Source organism: Mauremys reevesii, linkage group 25, assembly GCF_016161935.1.
Source record: "Mauremys reevesii isolate NIE-2019 linkage group 25, ASM1616193v1, whole genome shotgun sequence".
NCBI classification, from domain to species: domain Eukaryota; kingdom Metazoa; phylum Chordata; order Testudines; family Geoemydidae; genus Mauremys; species Mauremys reevesii.
Genome location: NC_052647.1, coordinates 4,108,492 through 4,134,696, shown reverse-complemented (window position 1 = coordinate 4,134,696; position 26,205 = coordinate 4,108,492). Strand labels below are relative to the sequence as shown.

The window sequence follows — 26,205 nt, the reverse complement described above, 5'->3', positions numbered from 1 at the left end:
TTTTTTTTTATATTCTTAAAAACATCCAGTGATGGAAATCCCACAGCTCCCTAGGTAATTAGTTCCACTGCTTAACTAACCTTACAGTTAGGAGCTAAATCTACCTTACTGCAATTTTAGCCCATTGCTTCTTGGCCTGTCCTTAGTTGTTAAGAAGGACAATTTATCACCCTCCTCTTTATAACAACCTTTTATGTACTTCAAGACTGTTAACATGTGTCTCCCCTCCCCCACCCACTCCCAATCTTCTCCAGACTAGACAACCCCAATTTTTTCAATCTTTTCTCACAAGTCATTTTTTCTAAACCTTTAATCGTTTTTGTTGCTCTCTTCTGGATTTTCTCCAGTTTGTTCACATCTTTCCTGAAATGTGGTGCCCAGAATTGGACACCCTGCTCCAGCTGAGGCCTTATCTGTGTTGAGTAGAGTGGAATAATTACTTCTAATGTCTTGCTTACAACACTCCTGCTAATATATTTGAGAATCATGTTTTTTTCTTTTTTTACAAGAGTAGTACATCATTGATTCAGATTTTTGTTTGTGATCCACTATAACCCCCAGATCCAGGTTGCAGTGTAGAGTGAATTTAGCTATTTATCCACTGTGGGTCATCAGGAGGGATTGTACCTAGTATCTTCTGCACTAAAAGCATGAGCCTTGTACCCCTTTAGCTAAAGGATATGCTTCTCTAGTGTGTAGCAGTAGTAGATTCTTATTCTCTTATGTGAAAGTAACTAGAGAGCTGCATTTCCCTAATGTGGGTTATCTGAGGGTAGAAAGTGGTTGAATGTTTGGTTTTTGTTTTTTTGCAACAGTAGCACATTGTTGATAACCAGTAGGAGAACACTTCAGTCTCCCTGGTCACTCAATAACAGACTTAAAAGTGGCAATTCTTCAACAAAAATCTTCAAAAACAGACTCCAACGAGAAACTGCAGAACTGGAATTAATTTGCAAACTGGACACCATCAAATTAGGCCTGAATAAAGACTGGGAGTGGATGGGTCACTACAAAAACTAATTTCCCCCTGCTGATACTCACACCTTCTTGTCAACTGTTTGAAATGGGCCACCTTCTTTACATTGGCCTCATTAGCACTACAAAAGTGATTTCCACCCCTTCTTGTCAACTGTTGGGAATAGCCCACCTCCACCTTAGTTGAATTGGCTCATTAGCACTAACCCTCCACTCGGTAAGGCAAGTCCCATCTATTCATACGCTGTGCATTTATACCTCCCTACTATATGTTCCACATCTGATGAAGTGGGTTGTAGCCCATGAAAGCTTATGCCCAAATAAATTTGTTAGTCTGTAAGGTGCCACAAGGGCTCCTCATTGTTTTTTCATCTTATTTTAGTTTTGTAACCCTTGTTCACTCATCTTATTTCAGCACCAATTGTATACAACTCTCACCTGGTGTGTCAGATCTCCCATGACAGTGTAAACGGCAGCGTAAGGACTGTATGATTCCCTGTTCCCCTGTGAGGGCACCCAGCACACTGCAGGGGTGAGGGAAGATAATAAATAATAAAGGGCCCATCCCCTTAGTGGAATCAGTTACTGACTCCAGTGAGGTGAACTTGGCCCAAAGACTGTTTCCAGAGACCAGAGATAAGGGTATTAAAGAGGAAGATGCTGTGATTGAGTGTGTGTCGGTTCTGCTTTTGGTCTTGTTTCTGGTTAATAAGGAAGCTACAAGAGTGAGAATCCCAGAGCTTGTCTTCTGAGCAGCCATGGGACGCCGAGGCTTCGCATTTTCTCCAAGTAAGTAGAACCGAGTTAGTGATGACAGAGCCATGATGTACGGGAGAGTGTGGCAGGCAAGCCGCTATCCTCTGAATAGCTGGGAGTAGCCAGCTGGCAACTTCCTGGAGATGCCAGGGAGGGCAAGTTAGAAGGGTTCTGTCCTCAGGTACTTTGGAGGTTCCCTGGCCTATCAGGGGACATCTATACAGCCTGTGGCAGGGACCCTCCAAGCCCAACTTGACAGACTCGGGCTTGTGATACTATGATAAAAATAGCTGTGTAGACAGTCAGCACTTTTAAGTTGTGGCTTGGACCAGCTGAGGCCCATTCCTATACTTCAGAGCCTGACCTCTCGTCCAAGCCACAACTTAGAAGCTCTGTGTACGCAGCTACTTTTAGCACAGTCACATGAGCCTGAGTGTGTCGAGCTGGGTTCTGAGCCTTGCTGCTGCAGTCTGCTGCGCGGTGTAGATGGACATTCTGTTACCTGTTGGGCTTCACAGGTGGACAGAGAGCAGCTGCAGCACCAACTATTGGCTAAAGAGATTAGCAAGATACAGGCTCTCCTGCAAACTTACTGTGCATCTTGACCTACAGCAGCCTGTCTCATGGCAGCCCTGGAATTGGTCAGCATGGACCATGTCCTAACCTGTGCCTCTCTATGCTAAAGGAAGGACTGTCAGATTCTGGATACATTCTTACCGTGTTTTGAAAAGGCTGCCTGGCATTACTGCAAATACTCACTGAGAGCGTTGTTCCCTGAAGGAGTAAACAACAAACCTCCCACTGGAGTCCGGCTCTGCTGGACTTATCACAGGGAGCCTGGAAAATGACGGGGGTTGCTGGCACCCAAAGGCCTAGTTTTGGAGCCATGGGTCTGCCCCTGTGGAACTGTGTAGGTCCTTGGGGTCCAGCACACTACAGGGATCTCTCCAAAGGGACTGGATACAGGCTGCAGCACAGACCAGACCCTGTGAATCTATGACACCCTGCCCCAGAGCACTGAGAAGCCACTCAGACTCCAGCCTCCCAGCTGCCTCCTACAGAGCATCAGAGGATGAGACTAGAATGAAAAAATCCAGTGCCTAGCTTCCATTCTCCCCACATCAGTGAGGTCCAGTGCCCTGATCCTAATTCTGATGTCCTAAATCCCAGGATAAATCCAGAGTAACTCCAATCAAAGTAAACCAATGGAGTCATTCCAAATTTACACCAGTGTAACTGAGATTAGGGTCAGACTCATACACAGGTGCTTAGACTCCTTTATTTAGTAATCTCTCCCTGTGTTGTTTATTGCCATATCTTAGATTTTAAACAAGTTTTGTTCATCTTCTCTCAAGTGTTTTTCCTCCTTGGACTGTTCTGGTTTCTACCACCAGCAAGTGCCCAGAGGACAAACACAATTGGTAAGTGAAACATAATGCCTTGTCTAACGTTTCTGTGCCCATAATAAGTGAGTCCCATAGAGAGTGTCTGCAATGAAGCTGGTATTGGCTTGGCAGCTCTCAGCAGCACTATCTGGACTCTAATGTGGGGGTTCACTGCATCCGGTCACTAGGAGTAGTGGAATGCCCAAAGGGGTGGGTACAGCTCAGGTTCTAAACAGGCCATGAAGGGAAAATCCAGAATTTTGAGAAGAGGAAAGTTTGGGTGTCAGGGATAATTCCTCCTCCTCAGTGTTTGTTTAGTCATTCACTCCCTCTTTCTCCCTCTGTCACTCCTCAGGGAGTTCTAGTTTTCGTCTGCTCACACTCTGTCCCATGGTGGACAAGAACCTCTTTCTGCTGCCATGTCCCACTGAGAGGTCTTTTAATAGTGTCACTAGGCCATACTGAAAAGCCAGAGGTGGGCCCAGAAAGCAATAGCTGGAGATTTAATATACTGGACTGCAGTACCTGGAGGTCTGTCAGAAAGGAGCGAGGGCGAATGAAGTAGCAGCAACTCTGGGTCTGTCCTTCTGGCAGCTTCCCCTTAAGAAGCTGTTAGCATTACAAAGTTGCAAATGAGAATTGAGATCACGATCAATTTCATATAGAAACTAGAAGCACTGGGAAATCTTACAAATGGAGCTAAATCCTGAGAGGCGCTGAGGACTGGCAGCCAGGGCTGTCCCTAGACCAAATTGTGCACCCTCCTCCCCTCCATTTGTTAGACTTTTAAATACCTTGTTTTTTATTGCATTTGTAGCCCATTTCGTGACTCATCAGACTTGCGGGTGATACTAGGGTTGCCAGGTGTCTGGTTTTTGACTGGAACGCCCACTCAAAAAGGGACCCTGGCAGCTCCAGACAGCACAGCTGACCATAGAATATCAGGGTTGGAAGGGATGTCAGGAGGTCATCTAGTCCAACCCCCTGCTCAAAGCAGGACCAATTCCCAACTAAATCATCCCAGCCAGGGCTTTGTCAAGCCTGACCTTAAAAACCTCTAAGGAAGGAGATTCCACCACCTCCCTAGGTAACCCATTCCAGTGCTTCACCACCCTCCGAGTGAAAAAGTTTCTTCTAATATCCAAGGCTGGGCCATTAAAAGTCTGGTTGGCAGCGCAGTGGGACTAAGGAAGGCTCCCTGCCTGCCCTGGCTCTGCGCAGCTCCCCAGAAGCAGCCAGCATGTCCGGCGAAGCTCCGAGTGCTGCTGCCACTCCCAGCACCAGCTTCGCAGCTCCCATTGGCTGGGAACTGTGGCCGATGGGAGCTGTGGGGGTGGCGGCTGTGTGCTTGGGCTCCGCGCAGAGCCACCTGACTGCGACTCTGCCTAGGAGCCGAACATCCGGCCACTTCCGGGAGCAGCGCAGAGCCAGGGCAGGCAGGGAGCCTGCCTTAGCCTCCCTGTGCCACCAACCGGGAGCTACCTGAGGTAAGCGCCGTATTGTGTATTTGGGTGTCACGGTTTTTGTTGCTATGGCAACTGAGTTAGTTTATTTGGGGATAGCCCAGCCAGTTTCGGCCGGTTGGGTGAGCTCTGTGTCTGTAAATAAAATGGTAGTTTTGTTAGCTGTCTTCTGTCTGGCCTCAAGTGATTTCTTCCTAAACCGGCTGCCCCCAAGGATTTAACACTGGCGACGATGGCTGGGATTCCGGTGCTACTCCAGTAACAGAAGGAAGTAGAAGTCAAGGTAAAGAACAAACAAACAAAAAACCTGCTTGTTTGCACTGACTGTGAAAGTGAAACTAAAAATCATGGCTACTCTGACCAGGCCACTGGAACCTTTTGATGAGAATATAGAGCAGTGGCATGTATATACTGAGTGTTTTGAGCTTTTTGTTATTGCAACTGACATTACAGAAGCGAAGAAGGTGCCAATATTCTTAAGTGTTGTAGGGGCTAAAACCTACTCCCTGCTACGCAGCTTACTACACCCTGTTAAGCCTGAGACTAAATCTTACAGTGACATTGTGGAAATCCTGGGGTCCCATTTTCCCCCAAAACCACTGGTAATTGCTGAAAGATATAGGTTCCACAAAAGAGACCAAAAGGAAGATGAAACAGTTGTACAATTTGTAGCAATTTTTAAAAAAGCTAGCAGAACACTGTGAATTTAAAGAGATGTTAAATGATGCCCTGCGTGACAGGTTAGTGTGTGGCCTCTACAGTGAAGCTATATGGAAGTGCCTACTGATAGAGGCTCAGCTTACATTACAGAAGGCTGTTGATATTGCTGTCTCCATGGAACTGGCTACAAGGGAGGCACAATACATCGGTGCATCCCCTAGGGTGCAAAAAGTGTCACAAGAACCGACCCACAAAACTGTGCAGAGTCAAGAATATTACTTCTGTGGTAAGCCGGGTCACCAGGTATCAGAATGCTGGTGTAAGGACCTGGTGTGTCGACACTATGGCAAAAAGGGATACATTGAGTGTGCCTGTAAACAAAAGAAAGAGAGGCCGGTGGTCTGGCCAACAAAAAGAGGAACCTTGCATACCCTAGAGCAGACCCAGGATGATCAAGGTGACACCTCATCGCAAGAGGAAGTGCCACTGCATGTTTTGTCTTTGGCAGTGGGCTCACATGAATATTGGGTAACCCTGTTGTTGGATGGCAAACCTATATGCATGGAACTGGACACCGGTGCAGCCGTCTCGCTGGTCTCTGAGACTGTGTATAAAGAAAAGCTACAGTATCTTCCGCTTAAGGCAACAAAAACTGTTCTGAAGACGTATACGGGAGAAGCTGTGCCCATGTTGGGCACTATTGATGTTAAGGTGGAGCTCAATGGACAGGCTGCTAAATTGTCACTGTTTGTGGTGAGAGGTAACTACCCAGCCTTAATGGGTAGGTCTTGGCTTGGGAAGATTCAACTGAACTGGGCAGAAGTGCACCGGATGACTAAAGAAGAAACCAGTCTAACCCCTATACTAAGGAAACATGCTGCTGTTTTTGGAGATGATTTGGGAAGTATGAAGGGAATCACTGTGACATTGAACATTAAACCTGACAGTCCACCAAAATATCTGAAAGCCTGAACTGTGCCATATTCCATCAGGCCAAAAGTTGAAGAAGACCTGGAGCGCCTGGTCACCAATGGAGTCCTAATACCAGTTACTCATAGCTCATGGGCCACTCCTATCGTTCCAATAGTGAAGAAAGATGGCTCTCTCTGGATTTGCAGTGATTTTAAAGTCACTGTCAACCCAGTGTTGTATGCAGAGCAATACCCGCTTCCCCGCATCGATGACCTCTTCGCAGGCCTGGCTGGGGGACAAAAGTTCAGTAAGATTGATCTGAGTCAAGCATATTTACAGATGCACGTCGATGAAAAGTCCCAAGAGCTGTTGACTATTGTGACTCATAAGGGGCTTTATCGATACTGTCGCCTACCCTTCGGAATAACGTCTGCTCCCGCCCTGTTCCAGAGGGCTATGGACCAGATCTTGTGTGGCTTGTCAGGAGTTCAGTGCTATCTGGATGATATCCTGGTTACTGGAAGAAATGAAGAGGATCACTTAAAGAATTTAGAGGCTACCCTACAAAGACTGGAATTGTATGGCCTACGAGTTCGCAAAGACAAGTGTGAATTCTTCAAGCCCTCTGTTGAATATCTGGGACACATAATTGATTCTGCAGGTCTTCATAAGGCCCCTGCAAAAGTTAAAGCTATTGTGGAGGCTCCCCCACCTTGAAATGTAAGCCAGCTGTGCTCGTTTCTAGGACTACTGAACTATTATGGAAAGTTCATCTCACAGTTAGCCACACTGCTAAAACCACTTCATGAGCTCCTTGGGCAGAACAAGGCCTGGAAGTGGACTGAAGCCTGTGATGTTGCATTTAACAAAGCTAAGGATGCATTGCTGAAATCTGAAGTTCTAACGCACTTTGATCCATCCTTACCCCTACAATTGGCCTGCGATGCCTCCCCTTATGGAGTGGGAGCAGTCGTGTCACACATTATGCCTTCGGGAGAAGAGAGACCTATTGCTTTTGCTTCACGCACTCTAAGCAAAGCAGAAACTAACTACGCCCAAATTGAACGTGAGGCATTAGGAATTGTTTTTGGAATTCGGAAGTTTCATCAGTACCTGTTTGGGCGAAAGTTTACTCTTCTCACAGACCATCGACCTCTAACATCGATATTTGGACCCTACACAGGCATTCCCCCATTAGCTGCTAGTCGTATGCAATGTTGGGCATTGTTACTTTCAGCACACACATATGAAATCAAATATCAGAAATCCATTCTGCACGGCAATGCAGATGGCCTCTCAAGGTTGCCTTTGCTGGTCAAACATCAAGATAGTGCCCAAAAGGAAATCTTCTACTTTGAACAGGTAGAGAATACACCCATCACTGCTACTCAGATAAAGAAGGCAACTCGTGTTGACCCAGTATTGTCCCAAGTTATGGACCTGATGATGCATGGAAAATCTCGACAAACCTCTCCGGTCTCACCCAACCTTGTTACCTACATGTCCAGGAGGACGGCGTTATCGGTCCAATCTGGTTGTTTGTTGTGGTGGAGACGTGTCATTATTCCACCACCACTGAGATCACAGATGTTAGAACAGTTACATTCTGGTCACTGTGGAATAGTGCGCATGAAGGAAATTGCACGAAGCTATTTTCGGTGGCCTGGATTGGACAGTGCTATTGAAGAGAAGGCAAAAGCTTGTATGTCATGTCAGGGTGTGAGGAATGCACCCCAGTGGGCACCCCTACACCCATGGGACTGGCCTGAAAACCTGTGGCAACGTATTCACATTGACTTCGCTGACCCCCTTGAAGGAAGCATGTTCTTGGTGGCAGTAGATGCCCATTCTAAATGGCCAGAAGTCTCTATAATGCAGTCCACTACTGCAGAGAGTACTATCCAAAAACTATGAGGACTCTTTAGTCGTTTTGGTCTGCCAGAACAACTTGTGAGTGACAACAGACCGCAGTTCATCTCTCAGGAGTTTCAAAATTTTGTGAAGGCAAACGGGATACACCACATCACGTCAGCACCATATCATCCATCCTCCAAAAGATTAGCTGAAAGATTTGTTCAGACAATGAAACACGCTTTGAAATCAGCAAGGGGACAGCACTCCATTCAAAAGCGTCTGGATACCTTCTTACTTTCCTACAGAAACACACCTCATGCTATGACCCAGGCATCCCCGGCCTTTCTAATGATGGGACGACAGCTGCGCACTTGCTTTGATCTGCTGAAACCTTCTGAACCCCGACAAATTGTGCAACATCAGCAGCAATATCAAGTCATCAGACGGGCACCCAGAGCAAAAGACCGAACCTTTAGCCCGGGACAGCCAGTTTTGGCTCGGAATTATACTTCCAGAGCTAAATGGGTCCCAGCCACAATCATCACTCAAACAAGACCTGTTTCCTACACAGTCCAGACTGCAGAGAATCTTACCTGGTGGTGACATGTAGATCAGCTGTTGCCAGGTCATGCCAGTCCTCAGGACACATCTGCAGTTGAGGGGTCAGACGTCACCTCTTCTGGTGAGACACCGAATCACCTGTTCCTGACTGTTCTCCTCCATTACTGTCGGCGGCTGAGATACCCCTTTGCCCAGCACGAGCTGATACCACCTCCTCACCTGTTCGTGCTGCGGACCCTGAGCCCATGGTACTTTCGGGTGCAACAACGCCAGAAGTTCGCCGTAATTCACCTAGAGACAGAAAGCCTCCTCATCGGCTGGATCTTTAGCTAGGGCGAACCCACGGTTATGGGGCAAAATAATCCCCAGGGTTTAGCCGGGAATGGAGGCAGTCTACCCTCCTTCTTTAGTCTAGTGTGTGTTTTATTTAGGGGGATGTTCTTATTGGGGGGGGAGGAATATGTTGTGTATTTGGTTGTCATGGTTTTTGTTGCTATGGCAACTGAGTTAGATTATTAGGGGATAGCCCAGCCAGCTTCGGCCAGTTGGGTGAGCTCTGTGTCTGTAAATAAAATGGTAGTTTTGTTAGCTGTCTGCTGTCTGGCCTCAAGTCATTTCTTCCTAAACCGGCTGCCCCCAAGGATATAACATGCCGCCCGGCCAGAGCCCCCACCCTCAACCCCCTGCCCCAGGTTGGAACCACTTCCTGTACTCAAGCTCCCTCCCCCAGCCTGCATCTCTTTCCGCACCCCAATGCCCTGCCCCAGCCCTGAGCCTTCTTCACCCTTTGGTCCCAGCCTGGAGCCCCCTCCTGCATCCCAAACTTCTCATCCCCAGCCCCACCTGAGAGCCCACAACCCCCAGCCAGAGTGCTACTCCCCTCCCACACCCCACCCCCCTGCCCCAGCTCAGTGAAAGGGAGTGAGGGTGGGGGAGAGCAAGCAACGGGGGGGGGAGCTGGAGTGAGTGGGGTTGGGGCCTTGGGGAAGGGGCAGGGCCAGGGTATTCAGTTTTACGCAATTAGAAAGTTGCCAACTCTAGGTGATGCCCTGCTTGTTATATACTCGCGAGGGCGTGGCTGACAACATTCTAGGAGGCTGGAGGAAAATATAGTTCTCAGAAAATCTGCATGGTTCCATGAGATACTGTAAAGGTCCAGAACATTCTAGGAGGCTGGTGAAAAATGAATCCCCATATGGAATACTTGAAACATTTTACTTCAAACATTCTGGTTTCCCTTTTGTCACTAACAACAATAACAGCACCCTGAGCCTGGCACCCCACAAGCCTGGAACCCCAGGTGGTTACCAGGGTCACCTCCTCCTAAATCCAGCCCTGCCGCCAGCTCCCATTGATGCTAAGAATGACGGGCCTGATTCTCTTCTCACATACATCAGTGTAAATCAGGAGAAATACACTGAAATCAATGGCGGTCATATGGTGTAAGGGACAGGAGAAGGAGGCCCAGCATTTCACAATATCTTCCCTCACTGATCGTATTAATGGGCCTGAAGCTAGACAGCCAGATTCTCAGCTAGTGGAAATTTGAGAAGCTGTATTACATTTGGCCTTAATTTTGTTTCCACTCAGGGCAGAGAGAGTGCTCTGGGAGTGAGGATAAAATGTTTACTGGGAGATACAATGTTTCTGGATCTCTCTATAAAGAGCCAAGTGGGATGTCAGCTGGGGGTATTGGGCAGAATCCTCATATGTTGTGAATCAGCAAAGGTCTGTTGTAGTCAGTCAGTGGTGTTACACTGTTTTACACTGGCTGAAGATCTGGCCCTATATAACTAAAACGGAAATAAAGGAAACTTATTAAATGAAAGTTTTATTTAATTTTTTAAATTGTAATTTTATTTATCTGTTTCTCATGTGTGTTTAATAAAAGGTTCTCTCTCCCCCCCCCCCCCCCGCCCCCCAGGTGTGTGTGTGTGTGTATATATATAACAGGGGTGGTTGCAACAGGAGAAGGTGCCAGTGATAACTGGACACAAGACCCCAAACCAGACTTATGTGTTTAATGTGTCTAAAAATTATGTGTCTAAAAATCACTTAGAAAAGTTAGATGCCTGCAAGTCACCAGGGCCTGATGAAATGTATCCTAGAATACTCAAGGAGCTAGTAGAGGAGGTATCTGAGCCTCTAGCTATTATCTTTGAAAAATCATGCGAGACAGGAGAGATTCCAGAAGACTGGAAAAGGGCAAATAGAGTGACCATCTATAAAAAGGGAAATAAAAACAACCCAGGAAACTACAGACCAGTTAGTTTAACTTCTGTGCCAGGGAAGACAATGGAGCAAGTAATTAAGGAAATCATCTGCAAACACTTGGAAGATGGTAAGGTGATAGGGAATAGCCAGCATGGATTTGTAAAGAACAAATCATATGAAACTAATCTGATAGCTTTCTTTGATAGGATAACGAGTCTTGTGGATAAGGAAGAAGCAGTGGATGTGGCATACCTAGACTTTAGTAAGGCATTTGATACAGTCTCGCATGATATTCTTATCAACAAACTTGGCAAATACAACTTAGATGGGGCTACTATAAGGTGGGTGCATAACTGGCTGGATAACCATACTCAGAGAGTAGTTATTAATGGTTCCCAATCCTGCTGGAAAGGTATAACAAGTGGAGTTCCGCAGGGGTCTGTTTTGGGACCGGCTCTGTTCAATATCTTCATCAACAACTTAGATATTGGCATAGAAAGTTCGCTTATTAAGTTTTCAGATGATACAAAACTGGGAGGGATTGCAACTGCTTTGGAGGACAGAGTCATCATTCAAAATGATCTGGACAAATTGGAGAAATGGTCTGAGGTAAACAGGATGAAGTTTAACAAAGACAAATGCAAAGTGCTCCACTTAGGAAGGAAAAATCAGTTTCACACATACAAAATGGGAAAAGACTGTCTAGGAAGGAGTATGGCAGAAAGGGATCTAGGGGTTATAGTGGACTACAAGCTAAATATGAGTCAACAGTGTGATGCTGCTCCAAAAAAAGCAAACATGATTCTGAGATGCATTAACAGGTGTGTTGTGAGCAAGACACGAGAAGTCATTCTTCTGCTTTACTCTGCGCTGGTTAGGCCTCAACTGGAGTATTGTATCCAGTTCTGCGCACCACATTTCAAGAAATATGTGGAGAAATTGGAGAGGGTCCAGAGAAGAGCAACAAGAATGATTAATGGTTTAGAGAACATGACCTGTGAAGGAAGGCTGAAAGAATTGGGTTTGTTTAGTTTGGAAAAGAGAAGACTGTGAGGGACATGATAGCAGTTTTCAGGTATCTAAAAGGGAGTCATAAGAAGGAGGGAGAAAACTTGTTCGTCTTAGCCTCTAAGGATAGATCAAGAAGCAATGGGCTTAAACTGCAGCAAGGGAGGTTTAGGTTGGACATTAGGAAAAAGTTCCTAACTGTCAGGAGTGGTTAAACATTGGAATAAATTGCCTAGGGAGGTTATGGAATCGCCTTCTCTGGAAATATTTTAAAGTATGTTAGATAAATGTCTATCAGGGATGGTCTAGACCGTATTTGGTCCTGCCATGAGGGCAGGGGACTGCCCGATGATCTTTTGAGGTCCCTTCCAGTCCTAGAATCTATGAATCTATGTAGTAACAGTACAAAAGGGTTTTATTATCACCTCAGCCCAATAGTTCCAAGACACCTACCCTTATCAACTCAACAGACTAAATTTCTGTTCCCAATGCTGGGAAGGGTTGTAGGATTTAACGGTTATAGCACAAGAGACTGAGAGTCAGGAAACCTGGGTTCTATTCTTAGTTCTACTGCTGATTTGTGGGGTTACTTTGAGCAAGCGCCTAACCCTCTCTGTGCCTTAGTTTCCCCCTCAGTGCAATGGGGACAGTAATATTGACCCATTTCCTGGTGGGACTGAGAATTATATAATGTCTGTCTGTAAAGTGTGTGACAAAGTTCCTCCTCTACCTCGGTGGGTCCTGCGCTTATTGGTGGATTTTGCTAGCCTCAGAGATCTTCCTGTGTTTGATCAGGAGTTGGGAGGTTTGGGGGGAACCCGGGCCCGCCCTCTACCCTGGGTTCCAGCCTAGGGCTTTGTGGATTGCAGCTGTCTATAGTGCCTCCTGTTACAGCTGCATGACAGCTACAACTCCCTGGCATAGACGGCAAGTTCCATATCCATGTGGTGCTCAGGCACCAGCAATATTCAGAACCAGGGGCCCAGCGCCAGTATTATGCGGAGCTGGGTGCCCCCCCACCTGCACCCCCCCACGCCTCCCCAGAGTGTTCCGCGGCCCCGACTTGCTGCCCCTGGGTCCTGCCGCAGGGTCCTAGTGCCCCCCCTCTCCACGGCCAGGACAGACTGACTCTGAGCCTGCCCTTCCTCCTCAAGCCCTTCCCTTTTCCAGCAGGACCCTCAAGCAGCACAGGGGCCCCCCCCTCTGCCCGCAGTCACTGCTCCTGCCCCATGCAAGGAGGCAGCCCCATCCCTCACCCCCAGTGAGGGTACAATGACAGTGTGCTGCTGGGGGGCAGGAAAGGGGGCTCCTCCCCCAGAGCTTGCTGCTGCTAGCAGGGAAAGGGCTGGGGGGAGTCCTCACTGGCCCCTGTCCCAGAGCAGCCTGCCTGCACCCCAAATTCATCCCAAGCCCTGCCCCACCCCAGAGCCCCCCCACCGCACCCTCAACCCTCTACCCTAGTCCTGAGCCCCTCCAGCCCCCCAAACACCTTATCCCCAGTCCCAGCCAGAGCCCTCATCCCCCACACTCCTACTCTTGCCCTGAGCCCCTCCCACACCCCCAACCCCACATTGCCAGCCCCACAGCCCACCCCCCCCACACCCCTCCTCTTGCCCTGAACCCCTCCCACACTCAAAACCCCTCATCTGCAGCCACACCCCACACCCTTCACCCCTGCACTCCATCCCTCTGCACCCCTCCCATCCCCAAACTCCCTCTCAGAGCCTGCAACCTGCACCCCAATCCCCTGCCCCAGCCTAGGGTCTACACCCCAGACCTCCTCCCTCACCCAAACTCCCACCCAGAGCCTTGGGCAGGTGGGCGGCAGAGTTTGGGCAGGGGCAGGTTCTGTGCACCACCAACATTTCTACAAATATGCCACCCATGCTCCCTGGGCTACTTCCCCATGGCCTCCTCTAAACACCTTCTTGATCCTCACCACAGGACCTTCCTCCTGGTGTCTGATAACACTTGTACTCCTCAGTCCTCCAGCAGCACACACTCCCACGCCTCACACATGCACCACAAACTGAAGTGAGCTCCTTTTTAAACCCAGGTGCCCTGATTCCCACAATTGATTCTAGCAGCTTCTTGATTGGCTGCAGGTGTTCTAATCAGCCTGTCTGCCTTAATTGTTTCCAGAAAGTTCCTGATTGTTCCAGAACCTTCCCTGTTACCTTACCCGGAGAAAGGGGACCTACTTAACCTGGGGCTAATATATCTGCCTTCGATCACTCTCCTGTAGACATCTGGCCTGACCCTGTCACAAGTGTTTGGCACTGACACAGGAGATTCTAGAGAAGGGCAGACAATTATTCTTAGAGCTGAGTACAAATCATTAAGTGAGCATCTGGATCTGAATTTTTTTGGTGTTTCCATGAGTGTTTGGATCCAGGATTCTGGTTCTAAACTATTATAGAGATCAGGGACAGTCAGGGAGTTCTGATCCAGATTGGAACATTCCCTGAAGTCGTGTTCGGATCCAAGGTCTTTGTTGGGTTCTAAGATGTCTAAGTTGTGCTTGTTCATTAAAATAATGTTCACGATTGATAAAAATTATTTTCATTTAGATTAAAAATATAATGGGGAGACTTTCTAGCTGCATTAAGATTTTCAAGCTCCTTTTCTTTTTTACTGGGCCTTAATTTTTGGCCTGAACAAAGTTCATCCAGTCCCTTTTACTCTCTCCACCACTTGACAGTATCTCTATTTTGCTATTTTCCCTTGCAGGCACGTGTCAGACTGAGACTCTGGGAAGAGAATTCATCACCTCCTACATGGACGAGTGTGGGAACTCTAATCAATTTGAAGTGCAAATTACTGGCTACTTTGCCTTCACTTCAGTGTCTGTTTCCATCTCCAATTACCTGTTTGGCGTGGCAAGGTTTGAGAAGAAGATTATGGTAAATCGGGGAGAGATGGTGCCGGTCAGGCTACCAGAGTCAGTTGGAATTAAGGGCACTACCAAGTTCTACAATGTGGTCCTAGTCAAGGCTGACAAAGATATCTCAGTAGTGTCTGTCAGCAACAAACATGTGAGCCCTGAGACCACTGTGCTGTATCCTGTCTCCAGCTTGGGAAATGAACACTACATAGTGACTCCCTCTGCACAATCCTTAGATAGTTACCCAGAGTTCTCTGTTATGACGTACGAAGACCGCAACTCTGTGAAGATCCATGTGAAAGGCATGTTACGTTACGAAAAAAATGTCTACTCCTCTGGCAACAAACTGGAAATTAAGCTCCGCGCTTTCCAAGGCTACCAGTTTCAAGGCATAGGAGATCTGTCTGGCACCAGGATTGTCTCAGAAAAGCCAGTGGCCGTCTTGGTTGGCCAGGTGTGTTTTTGTAATAACATAAAATGCAACCATGTCTTTGAGCAGCTCCTACCAGTTTGCAGCTGGGGTACAACATACATCATTCCTCCCTTACCCTGGCAGATAGTAGATGAAATGGTCTACATCACTGCCTCCCAGAGCACAACTGTGTTGTATCAACTAGGGGAACAGCCAGAGACTGTTACTCTAGCAGGAGGCAGTGTACTCCAGCGTCCTGTCAAGCCCTGGATCCCAGTCTCCATCTCTGCTAATGTGGGCATCCAGGTGGTGTTCTACAGCGTGGGCGCAGCTGTCCCTAATTCCTCCCACGCCTTCCTGATGAATGTTCCAGATGTTGCCAGTTACTGCCGGATGTATTCTATAAATGCCCAGGAGGGCTTCGAGAACTTTGCCTTGATGGTGGCCAGTACATCAGAGACTGGTGCCATCATCCTAGACAATCAGCCTCTAAGGGATGTGGTGTGGAACCGAGTCCCTGGCACTGAGTTCGTTTGGGGCATGCGTCCGCTTGGACCTGCCATCAGCTCCCATGCTGTGGAACATCCCAGCTCTCCATTTGCGCTCCTGAGTGTTGGCACTGCCGCCATGGACAGCTATGGGATTCCGGGTTCCTGCAGGAAAAGTGAGTAACATGGGTTTTAAATCTATTTTGACCGCAGTTTGTGTCTACGCTGCAAAGAAAACAGTGTCACAACTAGGGAGGCAACCATGGGCCTGGTGTAAAGTCTGTTGATTCTGACAGGGCTCCATTGAGTTACACCAGCTGAGAATTTGGCCCAACATGCCATCCTAGGCCACCCCTAGCCACAGTTACTCAGGCTATGTCCATACTACAGAAGCTACAGCAGCACAGCTACGGCGCTGCAGCTGTGCCTCTGTAGCACTGTAGTGTAGACACTTGGTACAGCGATGGAAGGGGTTTTTCTGTCCCTGTAGTTAATCCACCCCACCAAGAGGTGGTATCTAGGTTGAGGGAAGAATTTTTCTGTCAACCTAGTAGTGTCAACACTGGGCTTAGGACGCCTTAACTACGTCTCTCAGGGGTATGAATATTTCACAACCCTGAGTGACATAGCCTGATCTACCTAAGTTTTAGGCTTAGTCCAGACCTAAGATTGTGCCTGTGTTGCTAGCTGCACTGAACTAGTTTCAGCCCAGCTCATGCAGTTAGGCAGATGCTCACCAGCTGTTCTGAATTGGTTTAAGAACTGTTGCACTTTTCCTCCTACACTTGGTTGTAATGCCTGCTGGGAACCCAAGAGAGTTTTGTGCTTGTTTCTTACTCCTGTGCTTGCGGCGGAGAATAGAAAGGGTGGAGGAAAAGGTAGCTTTAAGCCACCTTTGTGCTTTATGCATTCTGGGACCATGCAGGGTTGCTGTAATTTACTCTCTGCTTCCCATGGCCCCTGAGAACCAGGAAGTAACTGTAGCATGGTGCATTCTGACCACATCCTTGATCTGCCTTGCATATGAAGCCAAGATCACGTAAAGGCCCTTATACCAGTTCCACACTAGTGCTGGAGGGTCCCTCCACAGGGAACATCCTTAGGAGCCATTTATACCCACTTTAACCGTCTTTTCCAGGCCAGAGCAACATAAGGCTTTTAGTGTAACTGAGGCCTGCTCAACATCTAAAACTTTAATCAAACATAAGCCAGCCTAAGCCGTAGTGTAGGTAACACTAGGTCAACAGAAGAATTCTTGTCTTGTCCTAGGTACCACCTCTCAGAGGTGGATTTACTACAGCAATGGAAGAACCCTTCCATCACCCAAGTCAGTGTCTCCACTACAGTGACACAGCTGCAGCTGCACCACTTTAGCGTTTCTAGTGTAGACATGCCTTGATGAGACTCAGGCCATTAAAAAGTACAATAGCAGGGTTAGAACAGTTCTGGGGAAGGGAAACTTCTTGACTATCGATGTAACAACAGTCATCTTGGTTATCACCAAGGATCAAACCAATGATCTTGTAACTGCATGATCCTCACTGTTTGAGCTGAGGGACAAACTCCCATAGCTAGGAGCCGTAGCAGAACCAGACCTGTGGTGGCCCAGCCCCTAGAGGACACATAACACACACTGATCAATGAGATACACAGACAAAGCTTAAGCGAGTATTAACCAGGTGATGTGTGGACACACACCAGGCTTTCAGGGCCGAATGTATTGCTAACTGATTACAGACTCAGTTGGAAGTTGTCAGATAGACAGGGCTTAAGGGATCAATGGAGTTAAAGGGAGAAAACACCTGCCGGGTTTCAGTAGATCATCAACTTTGTATTGGGGTAGGAAGAAAGGACGGCCCTTGTGGCTAAAATGCTAGGCTAGGACTCAAGTGATCAAGCTTCTATTCCCAGCTCTGTCCTAGAGTCCCTGTGTGTGTGGCCTTAGGTGTGTCACTTAGGCCAAGATTTTCAAAATTCCCTTGTGATTTTGTTGCCTAACCTGAGAGTTTAAAGGGGCCTGATTGTCAGAGGGTAACTGCTCAGCACTTCTGAAAGTCAGGGCCCTATAAAGAGGTCTCAGATTACAAGACACTTTTGAAAACTTTAGCCCTGCAAATGTTGACCTGATGTAATTGTCCTGCCTCCCTTTCTGTTGCTAGATGTTACCTTTAAATGCCAGACTGAGACTCTACAGATGAAAGAGCAGTTGGAGCTGTGCAAAGATGTATTTCTGCAGGTATGTGCAAGGGGTTTATTTGGGCTTTGAGGGTTTTCACAAAGAGCACACGGAAAACTTTGAGCCTGAGGAATCTCTGTCTATCCAGGGTTTACCACTGACTTCAGTGGGAGCAGAATGAGTCCAACACCAGGTGCTTTTGAAAACTTGACCATATCATACTTAGGTGTGTGACACCCCCACTGTACATCAGAGTTCTGCAGTTAAGGCATCAGCCAGAGATACAGGAAGTCAGAGTTCGGTTTCCATCTCTGCCCCAGACTCACTGTGTGACTTTAGGCCATTTGCTCAGTCTCTCTGTGCATCGGTTCCCCACTTGTAGGGCTTGGCTACACTTGCAAATTTGCAGCGCTGCAGCAGGGTGTGAAAACACACCCTCTGCAGCGCTGCAAATTGCGGCGCTACAAAGCGCCAGTGTAGTCAAAGCCCCAGCGCTGGGAGCGCGGCTCCCAGCGCTGTCCGTTATTCCCCACAGGGAGCTGGAGTACGGACAGCGCTGGGAGAGTTTTCTCCCAGCGCTGGGGCTTTGACTACACTTAGCGCTTCAAAGCGCTGCCGCGGGAGCGCTGCCGCGGCAGCGCTTTGAAATGCAAGTGTAGCCAAAGCCGTAGAAGGAGGATAATAATCCTTACAAACCCCTGTGAGGAAGGGAAGGAGAAATTCATCAATATGCATGAAAGCTTCAATACTATGTGAAATGTCAGCGTGTCTGTGGGCTTCATCACACTGAGCCTTCACATGTCTTAATCTGTAGGCATTCCAGTGGGACGGCCAGCCAGCCATAGGTCGAAGCAAGATCACTCTTCGGAACCATTAACCTTAATTTTGGGTGGCGTTTCCATGCTTGCAGAAATAACCCATTTCCTCTGATTGCTCTGCAGGGCAGCAACAGTGAATTTTGCTCCTTTGTGAATTCAGCCTTCGTGAATTTGGAGACCATGTGTGCAGAGGACAGAGCAGTATCACTGCAGGTCAGAGGTTCTGCCCCTACGGGTGTGGGCGCTCTATGGCCAAATGCCCTGAGCACAGGAATAGCAGTCTCACTTTGGGTGTATGTGTGCGCGCATGTGCATGCTCTCTAGCTTAAGTGGCAGGGGATCTGGGTTCTGTCCCAACTGGTCCTAGGAAGATCCAAATTCCTTCTGGGGGCAACACAGAGAAAACCTAGATGCCTGCTGGTTTGCTGCAATGTTCTCTGGCACATACACTGAAGGGACCAGGGATGAGGAGTGAATGACACAGGGTGTTAGCCCGACCCTGGCTTCAGCTTACTGTGGAGTCCTGAGCAAGCCTCAGTAGCCTCACTCGCTCTGTAAAGGGCTCCCTCCTTGAGAATGCTGCAGTCCTGCAGAGTGGGGAAGGTCACTATGAACCCGTATGTCCCTAAGAGGGTCATTGTTCCCCTGGGAGTCTGAAGAATGTGTCTCATCAACCACTGAAATCCTCCCTCCTTCTCAGGGTGTTTCCTTTCCCAATCCCAGGAAGTTGCTCGACCCTTTGGTTCCTTCCTGAATAGCTCCACCCTCAGTGCTGGTGGGAAGGAGAGCGAGGGGGAAGTGGCCTCTGCCGTGACGTTCCTCCTGCAGAGTGTGGAACTGGCTGCACTGATGGCTGCTTTGAGGTCTCCGGAGAATATGACCCAGACTGTGACAACAGAGTCTATGGGTGAGGAGGATGGAAGGCTCCCACATTGCCTGGTAGCGGCTGTGAGATAGGGGGTTATACTGTTTTCAATACAGAACACCACTGCAGCCTCGCTACCCCTCTCTCGGGGTTTATAACCCAGCCATGGGCGGCAGGTTAATGAGAGGGACTAGCCCCTGGCTCCTCCCTCTTTGTCCAAGGCCCACCCCTCCATTTCTACCCCCTCTCTTCCACTGGCACCCAGAGCAACCTGCCCCCCTCCTCTCCGTGCTACCCCAGTCCCGGAGCACCAGGCGGGCAGCACAGTGGGAGCGCCGCCAGTCCTGGAGCACCAGGCAGCCAGATCATCTCCAGCGCCAGGCAGATGGGCAGGCAGTGTGACACGGCATAGCCCTGACCCCAGCACCCCGAGCCCTGGGCCTTGTGAGCACTGGCCCCAGCCTGCCTGCCTCAGCCCCTCAGCCACGGAAGAGCTGGAAGGGAACTGGAAGCAGGCAGGACGGGGTCTGGGGATGGAGCATGAGCAGGGCCACACCAGGCTGTTTGGGGAGGTACAGCCTTCCCCGGCCTATGTTACCTGCCACCCATAAACCCAGCCCTGGGTCTTTGCAGCAATGGCAGCTGCCTGAGAGGGTTTTAAAAGCGATGCCAATCTCCTGTCACCACAGGCAGCTGCCATTGCATCCTCCTTTCACTCCCTGCCCGCAGCAATACCCCTCTTGCTGCTTCCCCTGCTAAAGCGCAGAGGTGAGGCACCAGGGAGATGTTGCCTTCTGCCTCTTGGCACAGTGACATCTTCATGAGGACACAGGGACGATGGATCATAGGAGGTCAGCCAGAGGGGCTCAGGGAAACACAGAGAAATGGAGGTGAGGAGAAAGGGGGAGGGGCTGGTGGGATTCAGAGAGAGTGGAGCTCCAAACCTGCCTTGCCCTTGCAGCAAGAGGCTTTGCCATTTCCCTCCCCAGCTATCGAGACGTTCCTCGTTGTGCCGGCTGCAGGTCCCTGTGATGAGGTCTTCAGGCTGAGAGCTCAGAATGAGACAATGGACATTCACTGCGATACGCTCACCAGAGCAGCGACAGAAGGTACCATCCTGGTGCTTCCCAGACACTCGCCCCTGTAGCTAGACACCAAACCCCATCCCTAGTTCTTCCCTTCCCCTCACCCCAGGCTGGTTCGCTCGCCTCTGTTATCCTGACACTAGTGTGGACCTTGTTGGCTGAGCCAGTGTTTCTCAGGCCATTGAGCTCTCAGAGCCCTTCATTCCTGGTTGTCCCTCAGCATGAAAACCGAGCAATGGGAGGGGCAGGAAGGAGAGAGAAGCTTTTATGGGCATGTGAATTGGTCCAGAGAATGGAAAGATCAGAGAGCCGTTGGCCCAACACATGACGTCCTGATGATGAGCCCAGCTAGGCCCCAGGTTGACGTGTGTGACTTCCTGGAATGGAACCAGGATGATATTTACCAATTTTCCTCCAATTTTCGGGCCAGTAGGACCTAACTGGGACTGGTTCTTAATTCTTCAGCACCAGAGAAAACTCCTCACTAGCCAACCCCTCTGCCTCTCCTAACCAGGAAAAACTATGGCTTCACCTCAGTGCCTTTCACCTAGGGCTGTCTACCTAGCTGGATAATGTGCAGTGTGGGGGTATGATTTCTAAAGAGCACTAACATACTGTGCATTAATTGGTCTGCATAGACCCTACTAGTGTGCACTAAAGGTTCCCTTGTGTGCTTTAATGTATGTTAGTGCACTTTAGGAATCACACTCCCATACTGCAAACCAGATGTTTCCAACACAGATGTGGTTCTGTGGAAGAAGAGGGAGGAGGCAATATACACCTCTACCCCGATATAACGCGACCTGATAGAACGCGGGTTCGCATACAACGCGGTAAAGCTCTCACACGTTGCTCTGAGCAGTGTGTTAAGGGTGTTGGGTCAGGCCGGGGCTGAGGGGTTTGATAAGGGGCAGAGGGTCTCTGTGGTGGTCAGGGGCTCCCCCCACAGGGTTTGTGAGGAAGGAGCTGTGGGAGGGCACTTTTGGGGGCCCCGCAGTCCCAGAGGCTGGGGCCGGGGCAAGGAAAGTGGAGTAGACTGGGGCCGCGTCGCTCCACTTCCCGCCGCAGGTGAGTGAGGGCGTTGGGGGCATCCTTTCCCCAACCTCTCCTCACTCGCCGATGGCGGGAAGCAGAGCGCCGTGGCTGGGAGCTGTCAAGGTGGAGCAGACTGGGGACGGGCTGCTCCGCTTCCCACGGCTGCCAGTGAGTGCCTGTTAGAGGGCGGGGAGAGGTGAATAGGGGTCGGAGCAGTAAGGGGACAGGGTGGTTGGATAGGGGGTAGGATCCTGGGGGTGATTAGGGATGGGAGTCTCTAGAGGGGGCGGTCAGGGAACAAGGAACTGGGGGGGCAAAACAAGTTTGATATAACGTGGTGTCACCTATAACACGGTGAGATTTTTTGTCTCCCAAGGGCAGTGTTATATCGGGGTAGAGGTGTATTCTAGTGGTTAAAGCTCAAACTGCCAGCCAGGATGCCTGGGTTCTGTTCCCAGCTCTGCTCCAGACTCACTGTGACCTTTGGCACCTGGCTTGCTCTTTCTTTGTCTCAATGTCCCTGTCTCTATGAGGCATCATTTCATGCTTTCAGATTTTGTGGCTGTTGCTTTTATTTCTTACTCCACCCTGGACTCCATCATTAACAAGAGATTTCTCAACGAGGGAAATCTAACGGCTGATGAGAAATTGAGGAATTTTCACCTGAATTCCAGGGTGGTGAGTGGGGCTGTCGGAGATGGGAGGCCCATGAACCTCCTCAAACCTGTGAACTTCACCCTGCGCCATAGACAGGTGAGTGTCGATCCTTTTACTTTGCTCTGTGCCCGGGGCTCCAGCTGGTCACTTAAAAGGTGCGTCTCCTGCAGGGCATTTGAGTTCTGTTGCCTTTCTGGACTGAGAAACAGTTATCTGAGAAAGAGAGGGAGCTTCTTCAGTCCTGACACGGGGGCTGTTTTGGTGGAGGACGTTACATAGGGTTCACACCAGCCTGATTGGGTTATGATTCATCCTGTAAAATGCTCAGGACTAACAACTGTCCCTAATTCACCCCTTAGAGCAGGAATAATTGGAAAGCAACTCCCTATAGCAATGGTCCCCAAACTTTTGACGTCCCCACCCCTTACCCTGTCCACACCCCTCCCTCTGAGCTGGGGCCAGGAGTGGGACCACGGTTCGGGGGCAGGGTGAAAGGACATAGACAGGGGTAAGGGGGCTGAGGCTGGGGCCACAGCTGGGTTAGTTTTGGGGCCAGGAGCAGGGCCAGACCCATGGCCGGGGGCCGAGGTTGATGGTGGGAGTGAAGCAGCAGCCGGACTGCAGTGCGGGCCAGTAACTGAGCCCATGACCAGGTGCAGCTCCGCCCCCAGCCCCACCCCTGCCCCCAGCCTTGGCCCTGGGCTGGGAATGGAGCCGTAAGGGGCTGGGGCTGGGAGTGGAACCATGCTGAGGCTGGGGATGGTGCCAGACATGGGGCTGGAAGTCAGGGATGAGGCTACGGGTGGGACGAGAGCGGAGTTCAGGGTTGGGAGGGGCTGGGTTGTACTTTCTCTCCACGCCTCATGGGGGCTGACCCGGAACCTGTCACTTCCCTCAGAAGGTTCCTCTGTGCCCCCATAGGGGGGCGTTTCCCACAGTCTGGGGACCTCTGCCCTATAGATAGCAGAGTTCAGGAAAACAGCATGAGATGGTGCCTTCTTTAATTAAGTAATGAACTCGCTAGAGTGCATGTGGGTATTTGTGGGCAAGTCTGTGAATGCCTTTTAATGGCTCAAATCGGAACTGCACAGTTGTATGTCATAGACCCTACAATGCTCACAGTTAAGGAAATTACCACTTTAGCTCTGGGCTCAGGGGCTTGTGCTGTTGGAGCTGGAGGATCTTGCTTGTATTTCTACTACCAATGGGAAGTCCCAAATGGCTGTTAGGTGCAGCACAAAAAGAACCATGAAGTCATTGTTGATTTCAAGTTTATGATGGTCTATTAGAGATGTGTGACAAAAGAAACAGTGTTCTCCCCATGATCCAGTGAAGATGATGATGGGGTGTTTTTGTTTCCAGACAAAGAAAGAGGAGGAAGAGACTCGCTGCATTCACTGGAAATTCATCGCTGGGAAAGGCACCTGGGCTGAGGATGGCTGCACCGTTCTCCACACGAACAGCACTCACACCATCTGCAGCTGTGACCATCTCTCCAGCTTCGCACTCCTTATGGGTCTCTCCCTGAAGTAGAGGTATCTCACTGTCAGACTCAGATCAATGGGCTGGACTCTGAGCTCCTGACTTGGGCAAAATCAGTGGGAATTTTGCCTGAATGAACACTGAGTCGGAACGTCAGGGTATAATCTGTGGCCAGGGCAGGCTGCAAAAAGGAGAGCAGATTCCCCTAAAACTAGTGGTTAACACTGTAGTTAGAATCACCAACCAGTCACAGTCTGTGCTCCAGATTCCCCACATTGGTTATCTAGAAGCTGAAAAAAAGAACTCACACAGCCCCCTTGACTGCATTCCAGTCTCTGGCTCCCAATCAGCAGAGAGGTCCAGTAAAGTGAGAAGTTAGTTAAAACTCTATTCACTTACAAAATGTTCCTCTGATCCCCAAAGTGGCAGCCACATTGCCAGGTCTATGTTCGCTTGGATCTTACCCAAAATATCACACTGCCAGCCAATCCAAAGCTTCTATGGGTCTATCAGATCTTTGTTCAAAGCTCCAGTTTGTAGAGAAGTTACTCCAGAGGTGAGACGCAGGATTGAAGACAAAATGGAGGTGATGCAGCTGCCTTTTTCTATCCTTTTTCCATATGGTTTGTACTTCCTCTGTCCCAAACACAAGCTCACAGCACATGGGCATGGAAAGGTACTTAGAGTCCTGCCACTCAGGCCCAGGCCCCACCCTCATTCCATCCATTCCCCGAAGGCTGAACCCCCCCTCTTCCCGCTCCCTCTCCACCTCTTCCCTGCTTCTTTCCGCCACCTCCCCTGAGCGCCTCCCATCCCCGCTCTTCCCCTCCTTCCCAGCGCCTCCTGCATGCTGCTGAACAGCTGTCCCCCACAGTGCAGAAGGCACTGGGAGGGAGGTGGAGGACTTGGTCATTGGGGTCTGCAGACCCCTTGGAGTGCCCTCATGAACCCTAGTTTGAGAAACGCTGGCATAGCTGATTACCTTTGATGGGCCATCAAATAGATTGGATAGTGCTGATGCCAATCTGTCTGGGGGTGTCACCCAGAAACACAGCACAGATATATCACACATTTATAACACACAATGCAAAGATGATACATGCTTATAAACAAGATAAGCACACTTAGCAAATTGTAACTTTTTGACTGATACCATACATGGCATATCTTGTAAGATTCAATGCAATTTTGTAATATTGGTATCCATAATATTATAAATGGTCACCCACATTCCATAGAATCACAGAACTGAAAGTGACCTCTCGAGGTCATCTAGTCCAGTCCCCTGCATTCAAGACAGGACTAAGTATTATCTAGACTATCCCTGACAGGTGATTGTCCAACTTGCTCTTAAAAATCGCCAATGATGGAGATTCCACAACCTCCCTAGGGAATTTATTCCAGTGTCTAACCACCCTGACAGGAAGTTTTTCCTAATGTCCAACCTAAACCGCCCTTGCTGCAATTTAAGCCCGTTGCTTCTTGTCCTATCCTCAGAGGTTAAGAAGAACAATTTTTCTCCCTCCTCCATGTCAGAACATTTTATGTATTTGAGAACTGCTATCATGTCCCCTCTCAGCCTTCTCTTCTCAAGACTGAACAAATCCGGTTTTTTCAATCTTCCCTCATAGCTCATGTTTTCTAGACCTTTAATCATTTTTGTTGCTCTTCCATCCCCAATAAAGAGTGAGCACTGGAAGGAATTTCCTCTGGCTCTGTTACCTCTCCTGGGAAAGGGTCCAGAAGCTTTGTCTGGAGGAAAAAGTGGAGACTCATATCTGGAAAAACCTCCCTGTTCCAGTCCCAGCACGAGACGCCACAACCGTTGTCTGGAAGTGGACATTTCTGGTTTATTTGGAGCAGCCTCTGTTAGCTGCTACTTTATGGCTTACCTGTGGATGGGTGGGGGAAGGGAGCTGGCTTTGTCTACACTTGTTTAGTTATTTTCCTGCACATGTCACTTCAATGGAGGCTGGCTGAATTTTGCAGACTCTACACTATTCCTGAATGAGGATCCAGTCCTGATCCCATTGACGTTGACTGGAGTTTTCCCATGGGATTGGCACTCAATGTATATATTTTTTTTGCTGGCAGGTGAGTTGGGAAGAGCCCTCCACTTCATCTCCGTGAAACAATCACCTCTCCACCCACCGATGTTTATCATACAGCCGGCTTTGCTGTGCCAGTGTTGCAGATGCTTCAGCTGCCATTCTTCATCACAACTACATAAACCTGGAAGGGGAAGCAGGATTGGACCAAATCCTCTCTCTGATCCAAATCCACAACTCCTACTGAATTCAAAGGCCACCTCAGGGTTATAGCTGGGTGTCTCTCCTAGAATTAAAGGGCCAGATCCCAGGTCAGAGAGCAGTTATTTCTTAGGGAAAGCACACCCTGCTTGTGGGGGGAGGGGGATTTGCAGAGCCCTTCCATGCTATGTGTGTGAACTAGCTTTCAGTTTCACTGTAATGTGTAAATAATAAAATAACCTGCTTATGGACCTTGGTTGCTTCTT

General features: G+C 49.0%; 1 protein-coding gene across 3 annotated transcripts; it reads left to right on the top strand.

Moving 5' to 3' along the window:
• Positions 1-1,641: 1,641 nt before the first annotated feature.
• Positions 1,642-26,205, top strand: LOC120390919 (IgGFc-binding protein-like). 3 transcript variants are annotated; one of them, XM_039513988.1, is made up of 10 exons: positions 1,642-1,764; positions 3,087-3,152; positions 14,519-15,748; positions 17,732-17,808; positions 18,690-18,779; positions 19,290-19,473; positions 20,421-20,540; positions 22,105-22,304; positions 23,571-23,743; positions 25,785-26,205. In XM_039513988.1, the coding sequence occupies exons 1-9, from the start codon at positions 1,734-1,736 to the stop codon at positions 23,739-23,741; spliced, it is 2,169 nt and encodes a 722-aa protein (XP_039369922.1). In that variant the 5' UTR covers positions 1,642-1,733; the 3' UTR covers positions 23,742-23,743; positions 25,785-26,205. The 3 variants fall into 3 exon arrangements, with proteins under 3 accessions (XP_039369922.1, XP_039369921.1, XP_039369923.1); XM_039513987.1 differs by having other exon boundaries at positions 3,054-3,152; XM_039513989.1 differs by lacking the exon at positions 3,087-3,152.